The 10472-nt window shown below is 34.4% G+C and overlaps 1 protein-coding gene across 1 annotated transcript; it reads right to left on the minus strand.

The window, feature by feature from the left end:
* Positions 1 to 129: 129 nt before the first annotated feature.
* On the minus strand, positions 130 to 10446 carry LOC137834579 (DNA mismatch repair protein MLH1). Its single transcript, XM_068642621.1, has 16 exons — positions 10153 to 10446; positions 9886 to 10058; positions 9363 to 9435; positions 8635 to 8769; positions 8330 to 8540; positions 7532 to 7680; positions 6550 to 6648; positions 6076 to 6145; positions 5840 to 5975; positions 4444 to 4538; positions 4241 to 4349; positions 3975 to 4140; positions 3200 to 3361; positions 2700 to 2868; positions 1306 to 1466; positions 130 to 431 (listed from the first exon to the last, which is right to left on the minus strand). The coding sequence occupies exons 1-16, from the start codon at positions 10351 to 10353 to the stop codon at positions 387 to 389; spliced, it is 2154 nt and encodes a 717-aa protein (XP_068498722.1). The 5' UTR covers positions 10354 to 10446; the 3' UTR covers positions 130 to 386.
* Positions 10447 to 10472: the final 26 nt, after the last annotated feature.

A 10472-nucleotide genomic window follows, 5' to 3' on the forward strand; every position in this document is an offset into this window, starting at 1 on the left:
TCATACTCGAACCGAACCCAACAAAATCCATCTACAAAATTTCAATACAATTTTACGCTTATCAAACTTCATCTTTCGCTCAGATGAGCCATGTGAAGAGATTCTAAGAAACGCCAGATGCAAGATTCGTGAGAAAAATGTCACAACTCAAAAGTTAGAATGTACACTTTCATCAGTTTCTGGAAAAATACGTGCGCATCATTTACGTAATGCCTATACATTTGAAAACACTTTCGAAGGAACAACTTGACGAATCACTACACCGAGAATTCCTCTAACACCTGAATAACCTAGATACGTATTTACAGAGAATACAAAAAGAAGGATCATGGAACACAATTAATCCCAAACCCAAAATGTCCAGACCCATCTGTTCATATGATTGCCTAGCATCTTTCAAAAATCTTATACAGTTTCTCCAGCGAAGTTACCTGTAAAAAAACAATTTAAAAATGAAGAAATTAATGATGCAACTGCTAAAATACTTTCTCCAGGATAATATTGAATATCTACCCTCCTCTCATATTCTCGGATTTATATATATATATATATATATATATATATATATATATATATATATATATATATATATACACACTTAGTCCTATTATCGGAACCTATAAATACACATCAATACCTATTTTCTATAATAAAAAAAATCTTAGTAACCTCTCTCTAGACAACTACAATTCAGAATTCTTCCACAGGTCATCCAAAGAGCTGGAATAGGAAGTTTTCCTCTTCCACACCTCGGAAGAACATATACCCTCCTCCCCATTCCACCAAAACTATATTAGAAAATTATGGTACCTTCTGAAATTTAAGGGACTTGGTATTATTATTAAGAAAACTTTCTTTCTCTCTCTCAATATATAAATCTCTTGGTGTGTCCCTCAACTACGACCCACAACACAACTACGAAAACCCTTAAATTTCTAGCAACTATCTGCTATAGATCCGTAGTTCTTAGTTACTAGCTACTGTCATGGACAGGTCCAGGATAATTATTTGACGAGCTAGATAGAGATTCAATGCTCAAATATAGCCTAGATTTTCTCCTCTCCTCACCCTTTTTTATGACGTCCTCTGTAACCAGAGAGGGAGGGAGAGAGATATAATTAGACTTTTTTGTGAATAACTGAGAAACTCTAGTCTTCATGCACTCTTAATCAGGCAAGCCAACATATACAAATACGCAAATAAAACAGTTAAGAATTGTCATTCATAATAGAGAGAGAATACGAAGGATGAGATTTTCATGGAGAGAAAGGTAAGCTTCCCAGGTTGATTAAAGTATATCATTACCTGTACAAAGGTTCCATCAGTAGCCATAGAAGCAGGTGGTTTGAAAAAGAGTCTCATAGAAGGAAAAAGCACATGTTGTATTGACCATTCACGCTGCGCCCAAGCAGTCTCAGCTTCAGAAAGCAGTTCATGTTCAACCTTATTGTCAATCACTTCACTCCCTGAAGACAACTAACTCAGTCAAGTTTATTATATTATATAACACCACCACGATGATATTTTTTTTTTCTCAATACCAGTTTCCTTTTTTATTTTTCTTGCCAATCAAGAACCAGCTCCACCCCCTCATCTTTCTAGTAGAAATAATAGCATGGTAAAAAAATGGAATCAAGTAGAATTTTTAGTAGAAATAATCCCAATGAGCTTTAAGTAGATTTAAGTTGAACAATAAAATAGCATGCTGCACTTAAAACAAAAAGTATAAGCAATAACTAGAAGTATAGAAAGTGTTCTAATCCAAAATAATAAGCCTAAAGTATCATCGTATATTGTAATACAATAGTGAGGGAAGAATGATATAGTCTAGTGTGGCAAAAGGGATTGCACAATTTTTAGCGCAGCAGTTGAGAGATTTCTACAAATACATCAGTTTAAGCCCATGCAAAACACGTGAGGAAGGGCAGCCTAAGTAAGAAATGGTTTACATTGCATTGATGGATAGATAGATAGACAGATATATATTATACAAATAAAACTTACTGTACTGTTACTTGTACTAATTTCGAAAACAAACATGATAAGAAAAATGATAACTACACTAAAAAGATAAAGATGACATAGAGAAGTTAATCCTAAAGGATAATTTAGGATATTCTAAACTATGATAAAATATTTTTATGTAGTCTAAAACCCAAAGCAAGGATTAGTTCTGCATCCAAAATGGTGTGGGCTACCTCTTAAAAGAGTGAAATCTTTAGCAATAACATTTACCCACTCTTACTCCTCCTAAGACCCAGATATGCTCTCCCTCCATTTGGACATTTCCCTTGTTCAAACATTGAACTCCTTGCGAATACGGAAACCACAAATTAATCATTTGAAACTGTCAATTGACAGGTATTGGAATTGCTTCTATTATAAACAATCAAGGTTCCCAACTGACATCCTGTGCCTAATCCATTACGTTGTCAATTGTTCCACTGAATTTGATATATAATAAACAAGTCAACAATGACTAAAATAATTGGGAGAAGTTTATTTATGTTCTCTAACTAGTAATAATTATCTATTCTCACCAACCTGTACAACCTGTTAGGACTCTCTCTAATATGGCCCAGATTGCAGCTAGGAACACAATCTTTCCCTTTCCCAAAAGCATATCCCTGTAATACCTCTATATTTCTCCATGTATCAAGAATTATAAATAAACATGGTAAACAAGCATGAGTCCATACCAATATTATCATGGTTGTTCTCTTCAACATAGTCATCCATCAATTTTCTCTTGTAAAAAAGAAATCCTTCACCAGATGGATTGGGTAACATCAATGGATGCATAGCATAGAAGTTTCCCAGAGCAGCTGAAATTGTTTGAATGCATTTCCTTTCATCTTCCCAGTCAACCTATCATAAAAACGAATCACAATCTTTCAACAGTGAAGCAAAATGATGAGATCACAAAACATTATGAAGCATTTGTAATTATTAATAAAATAAGCATGCCCTTGAATATTCAATGGCAATGAACTCAATGGAATAACAGCTGAATAAACAAGATGGTACTTACTCAAGCTGTAAACAAGAAACAAAAAAAATGCACAAATGTTATTATGACCATAGAACATGAAATGAATTCAGGCAACAAAAATATAACTCTTAGTAGCTATATGCACACAAAAAATAACAGACATTCCTGCAAGGTGAAGAGAAAAAGAACAAGAGATTTATAACTAACATCATTTCCCAAACAAAGAGCAAACTCTGGGACCCGATCCATGTCAGGAGTGTATTGATCAAGTATCACAGGAAGTCTAGAGACATTTCCATGTTCATCAATATGAATGCCGAAATATTCCTCCAGCATTTCAGTCTTTTGTATCAGGAGTTCTGTATTCATCTGGGGAAAAGTAAAAAAAAATATCTGTAAATATTAAAATGTGAAATTCAAAAGCAATATTAGGATAAAAAAATCCTCAATAATTAAGGGAAGAATATCTTTAGAATCTTATATTCTTATTTCTTTATTTAGAGAGCTTGATTGTTAACAAATAAAGGTGACGAGAATGTAGGTTGTGTGATTGTTATTAATAAAATAATTCTTCACTTCCTTACATAGTTCAAGTCATATACAACTATAGACGAAGTTAAATTTGTCATATTGACTATATAAAAAATGCATTATTTAGTCCCCTACTCCAATTCAAAATCTAATATAGCCAATGAAATCCTATGAAGACACAAATATATCTTTTGTAAAAAAGGGTTTTGCAATGGATTCTAACAATTGACAGACCCTAAAAAACCCAGTTTGTTAGAGAACTAAACAGTCAAAGACCTCGTAAACCTATTGAACTGGTGTGTACTGCACAAGTAAAATAAAATGTTAGTAAACAAAAGCTATACAACTATGCTTCAATAACACTAACCCAATGAAAACAGAAGCTATAATTATTGAAGATACCAAATATTCAAGTAAAACTATCAGTTATTTAAGGCCAGAGGGAGATTACTTCTGCAATCTTCTCTTTTAATACGTCATCATCACTACATGTTGAATCTACATCCTCTTCCTTCAGGGCCAATATAATCAAGTCTTTCAGGGGGACTGGATCATTTAGTTGAATGGCATTGAAATGGCCAAAACGGCTGAGAACTTGCTGATACATGAGTTCTTTGCTACAAATAAATTAAGGATAGAATGTCAATTGGGAACCTTTGTTATAGAATTTTGCATTAAATATTTCATAGCTTAAACTAACAAAAACATAATATCTACCTCAAGTTCACAACATTTGCAAGATAAAGACACGTATTATGTTGAAGCAAAGCGAAAACATCATCTGCCATTCCAACATATGTGCAATGCCTTACAATGTCCATCATGCCTACACCATAGAGGTCAGTAGGAAATTTTCCAAATCAACCTACATTGGTAGGTCACAGAACAGAATCTTCATTATCAGTAGACTAGAATCATACCAGGGTCACAGTTGCTATTAATTTCATCAAGAAGTTCTTGAACACTAGTGAGTTCCAAAGAATCTTTTGGGTTCCTTCTTTGTCTAACGGAAGACCTGGTAAGTGACAAAGCAAATTACCAATATATATTTTCCAGTCATTAACAGGTATCTAACAATTGCAAACTTCTAACAGCCACATATACTTGAAAAGAGATAAAAAAAATTCCAAATTGCTTAAACAAACCCTCAGAATCATTAAACATGCAATACAACCACAATGTTTAGGAAACAAGACAAATAGGAAACTATACCAAAAAGCATACAAATCAAATCCAAATCATTAATAGTTGTTAGAGATATGATTTGATTATATTAAATAAAAGACATGTCTTAGAAAGAACTTTAAGTCTAACCCAGCTTCACAATTTGTAAGGTGAGATTAGCACTTACTCACCTAAAGTCAATATGGGATCTCCAACACACCTCCTCACCTCGAAGACTAGACATCTCGAGTATGATACGAGATAAATGTAGGTGGTTTGATAACAGTTTGATAACAATTGGCATGATAAGTCCAACAAATTTCACTATAGGCTTTGATACTATCTTAGAAAATGGATTTTAATCCTGACTTAACCTCACAAAATTGGCTTGTGAGTTGAGGTTTGCACTCACTTATAGCCGATGTGGTCAAGAAAGAGAGCTTTTGGCGTTTATTGAGGCACACCCCCAATTGGCTGGATTGCTAGGGCTGAAAATTTCAAAGATTGATTCATTCATAAGGTCCAATATACATTCATGAGCATGGTGGGTATGGAAATGCAATGCTTCTATTCTTGGTGTCGAGATAACCCAAATTCAGATTTGAAATCATTTTCCACAAATTTTAATCAAGAGATGGACGATGGATAATGGATAGATGTAGTTTACCTGCTAAAATTTATAAGTTCTAGATACTTGGTAGACTTTACATTTAGGTATAGAAAAAGGCAGGGCAGGTGTAGGTTTGACTATAAATTTTTTGTCCCTGATGTAAAAGTTTATCCTCGTCTCTGTTATCAATTCCCGACGGATATAATCAAGAACTCAATGCCAACAAGACATAATTTCTTCTCTTCAATGTCAAATAACAATGAAAAATTATAATTGCATAAATTTCAAAATTTCAAAATAGAGTACAAAACAAACTGAGTATTTTAGTAATTTAAAACAAGGAGATATATAGAACGAGGTGGATATGTTCATACTCATCCTAAAGAAAACACAAGAAATACATACAGTAACAAAAACAAGATAAAAAAACTTGAATAAAACATACTAAAATAACTAAGAATTTACTGCTTATTGAAACACACTAAAATTATGAGTTTTAGCTTAGTAGATACAAAAGCGTAAATGAAATATATGGGAACCACCTTACTGCATTCAAACTAGCACTCTTTTCAAGATTTCTATCAGACGTAATTTTCGTGTAGGCGTGTAATCTTCCAGCAGGATCTGATGAATCTGTTCTAACCATCTTATGTACAGGCACTTTCAATGATCTTGAACCTATCATCATAAAGGTTATTAGAAGATAAATTAAATGAATTAAGAGTACAAGCCAGAAACAAAAGGCATGCAACATAAGAGACAAGAAAAATCCTCAAACCTGTTGGCATAGGGCTGAGGTTAACCTCCTTACTTATATTAATACGAGGCAGTGGGGATTGCACGGTAGTCTGCCATAATAAAAAAATATGCAAAGAAAGTGCTTGTATTAGTATGATAAAATTTATGATGCAGAGCAGAATCTAGATTCATGTTATAGCATAAACTGTTAATTACTAAAAATGAAGAGATATGTTGGAATTTCAAGTTGATATGGGATATGTTCATGAGATAAAGGAGGGGATAACTTGATAAATGAATACTCATTTAAGAACTCGTTGGAACAATTGTAAGAGTCAATCTGCACAATTCTAAGAAAATTTCATTTACTGCCAATTTTATATGAAAACAACATATTGTCACCTGCCTTTCCTATCTATGAATTCAATTGATGGAGCAAAAAACAATATACTAAGAATGTATCAAATACTTAAAACATGAACCAAAAACATTAAGCATTAAGTAGCAAACATACTTGTTCTTGAAATGTTCGTGTCTCATTGGAACTCCTCAATGTTGATTCAACCACCAACTGTATCTTCTCAATGATGACTTCCTGATTTAAAAGACTCACCTGTATGCAAACAAATGCACTATTTTCAACATCAGAGAATGAAGAAATAGGGTATCATGATGGTATAATTTACTAGGGATAGAAGTTTCATCCAGTCCACACAACTTAAATAAAATAGCTTCCTAGTTTGTTCATCAACTACCACTGATGATCCTTTTATTAAAGTGTCTGTGTCAAAGACGTAAAAATTCAATCCCTGCCATCGTTATTCATCTAAACATAAACTTGAATTTCCACACAAGGTAAAGTGAGACTGCATACTTTCTGCATTTCAAGCTCAGAGTGCTCTTATTTATCTGAGGAGATGTTAGAAATACAACTCATCGTGAATTTTTACCAATTGGAAAGTTAGTTCAAGACATGATATCAGAGTCTCTATGACCATGAGGTTAGAAGTTCAATCCATGCCATCCTCATTCTTCTAAATGTAAATTGAATTTCAGCACAATGTATTGTCGTTAGCCCATGCATAGTCCATGTTTCAAGCTCAAAGGACTCTTGTGCAAGGTGTCATGTTAGATACCAAAATATTGATATATCTTCTAGTTACAACTTAAGCTTTTGAGCTAGTTGGTTCATGACACCATCAACATTCAATTTCCTTAGCAAACATCATGATTCAATCACACATCAAAAGCTTATTCGATTCTTTCATCAATTCTGTTCAGAACCATCCAACCCCAAATTATAATTTCATTGCCAATATTTACCACACCCAAATAGCCAAAAGACTACACATAATCTAAGACACTTTAACCCACCAATTTTCTACCTTCAGAACTAAGTTTTTTTGCCAGTAGTAACACAGAACCTTGAGTCAATGACTTTAGCAGTAATAATCATAAAGAATCACTAACATGCATATTCATAACTAGGTTTTTACCTCCCTCTTTGTCGGATGTACATTGACATCCATATTCTCTGGTGGTAAAACAATTGAGATATATATGAAGGGCTTAGATGCTTTTGGTAATGTTGCTGCATAAACAATCTCAATAGCTCTCTTCAGTGCAGAGCACTCAACCAGTCTATCTGAAGAACATATACAAGATTTTCATGAGAATCTATAAACAATTATCGCGTGGAATAATGAGAAATTTGAAGTAAATAAAGATAAGCACTTAACAAAAGAGGGAGGAATATTCACTGACAATTCAATATTTTTTTACAGTGTCATCTAATCACAAACGACTATATGTGGTCAGTTTGTTTACTTTGACTAATAAACACCACAATAGTCCCACCAAAGATGAATTTCAATTAATTGACAGTGTAAAAATAATTTACACTAGAAGTATATATCCATTAAACTCTAAACAAAATAATATACCACACAAAACTGGCTAAAATTGAAAGTGAAACTCCATATTTAAAGTTTCCATGTGCACCCACCCATGAATTAGTATAAGGATGTTGAACGTCCAATTACTTGAGGGAAAGAGACAAGCAGATGCAAGTAAAAAATAAAAACTGAACATTTTTTTACATTTTCTGGGAAAATCCTCTTTGCTGTTGCAAGGATAAGGATGCATTAAATAACCCTTCCGAAAACCTTTGCAAGGTGAAGATCCTTCTAGCACCAGTGTATACTATTTTATGTATACAGTAGCATTAATCTACTAGAAAACACCTTCAAAATTTTAAAAGCACCATAGTTAATGTTTGTACAATTCATGTATACCATTGATGAAAAGCACCATTGTGATTTTCTTTGCAGCATAATTCGCATTGGACATGTAGCCATGCATCTCAAAAACCGAAGAAGATGGATCATCATCCGAAGCTTCAATTTCAATCAAATTGCGAACAACTGAGACCCCATAAACAGATTTGATGGCATCGAGCCTTGAAGATGTGGCAACAGTGTGAACATCAGCTCTAACAGCTCCATGCTGATTGCAGCATCCAACGAAAAATTAACATATGTAATTTACAATGCAGCTAGCTATGCTGTAGCAAATATGTTTTGCTGCTCAAGAGACCAACCTTTCTGCAAGAGAAACTAACTTTTGTATGATGAATAGCAAACCGGCTTACTAAGTCTACAATCTTTGAATAATCATCAGAAGAATTCTGCAGTGTCTTCCTCCTTGCAGTCATGTTATAGAACAGATTCTCAACCTGTCAACAGATTCACAATGCCAAATGCTTATTAACAAAAGCATAAGAACATGCCAGTTCAGAACTCCAACAAGTCCTAGTAACAGGTCTTGCCTTCAGGTAATCAGAAAGCAACATCCTAATCAGCTTCATTACAGACCATTAATAATTAAAATATACACAAAAATGACTTAGTTGCAATTTTGGCCCGTTACTGCTATTTTTCACACACTTGGTTCCCGCTATTTTAACTAAGCAAGACCTGTCATGTCAGCACAGATGTGCTGAAATTAGACTACAGTAGAGTGTCATGTTACTGCCACATCAACATCTCTGTAATATTAGGTATCAAGTTAACATCAATAGGTGAACCAAAATTGTATAATTCAAATAGCAAGATCAAAATTTGCCAAAAATAAGATGGAGAGATCAAATTGGTCAAGTCATAATAATAACGAGACAAAATATGCATAGTTTTGTTCACACATAAATAGACCATTAATAATATCACATATTAATGACAATGTCATTACTTTATTACATAAATATTTACATGAAAACAAATCACAATGAAACAAAAGAAGAAGCCATGGAGAAGGCATTCTTTTACCAACCATTATCTGTGTTCCTTTAACAGCAGCACATGGCCTGGGTTCGTGCTCCATGACACCATCTCTATAGGACACCCTGAACCACGGAAGTGTAAATCAATTATATCATATATAAGAAACAAACTTATTATTAAGGTTTGTTTGGATAAACTCTTTGTTAAGCATTTTTAAGAATAAATAAATAAAAATGTACATAATCTAAGCTAAACTTACAGATGAGTTTGTTCCATTTTTTTTTCTTATTTTCTTCTGCCGGAAGTATTTATCTAATCGAATCTTAATCAATTATACATGTATCTGTTAGGATAAACTTCTCGGTAAATACTACTAGGAAAGAAATAAAAAATAAAAAGGAAAAATAATATAAATTTCTATGTAAGCTAAAATTAGCTTCTCTGAAAGATGATTTTAATGGAAAAGTTTATTTAATGTTTGTTTCTAACATTTTTCGCCTGAAGCGCTAATATATAACCAAAAACACACTAAAAAAGTAGGGAGATGGATAAAAACAAGAAGAAGCGAGTACCTGTAACCGTGCAACTGGTCTTTGGTAATGGTGGTGACGGTGACGTGACCGACGTACGTCATGCTGGCGAGAGCCTCGCCGCGAAATCCCATGGACTTGATGCTCTGCAGGTCCTCAAACGCGGAGAGCTTGGACGTGGTGTGGCGCTCGCACAGAATCGGCAAGTCCTCGAACTGCACACGAGCGGAATCAAAACGCGAGCGCATTGTGAAATGACACGACGAGTGAATGAAAAATAAACGGAAGATTGAACAGCGAGTGACTTACTCGGATTCCGTGGCCGTCGTCGGAGACTTGGATGAGCTTGAGGCCGCCATCCTTGATGAGGAGATTGACGGAGGAGGCGGAGGCGTCGAGGCTGTTCTCCAGGAGCTCCTTGACGGCGGAGACAGGGCGCTGGATGACCTCGCCGGCGGCGATCCGGTTGACAACGGATTCAGTTAGGCGTTTGATTTTGGGAGGCTCCATGCGCTCAATTTCTCTTGCTTCGTTGGCGCCGGTTTAACCAAACGCCAAATTCACTCTACTCAAAAGGTATTTATAGTTTACAATTTTAAGCTACCAACATAATAATATCACATGTACTA

The sequence above is a fragment of the Phaseolus vulgaris genome, chromosome 5 (genome assembly GCF_000499845.2).
Source record: "Phaseolus vulgaris cultivar G19833 chromosome 5, P. vulgaris v2.0, whole genome shotgun sequence".
Classification (NCBI taxonomy): domain Eukaryota; kingdom Viridiplantae; phylum Streptophyta; class Magnoliopsida; order Fabales; family Fabaceae; genus Phaseolus; species Phaseolus vulgaris.

Excerpts from the sequence above, each read along its gene's own strand:
- LOC137834579 (XM_068642621.1), bottom strand. The coding sequence starts at position 10,353 with ATGGAGCCTCCCAAAATCAAACGCCTAACTGAATCCGTTGTCAACCGG. Across the intron at positions 6,649-7,531 it reads TACATCCGACAAAGAGGGAG|GTGAGTCTTTTAAATCAGGA; the intron begins GTAAAAACCTAG and ends GTTTGCATACAG. Across the intron at positions 1,467-2,699 it reads GAACAACCATGATAATATTG|GGAGTGAAGTGATTGACAAT; the intron begins GTATGGACTCAT and ends AGTTGTCTTCAG.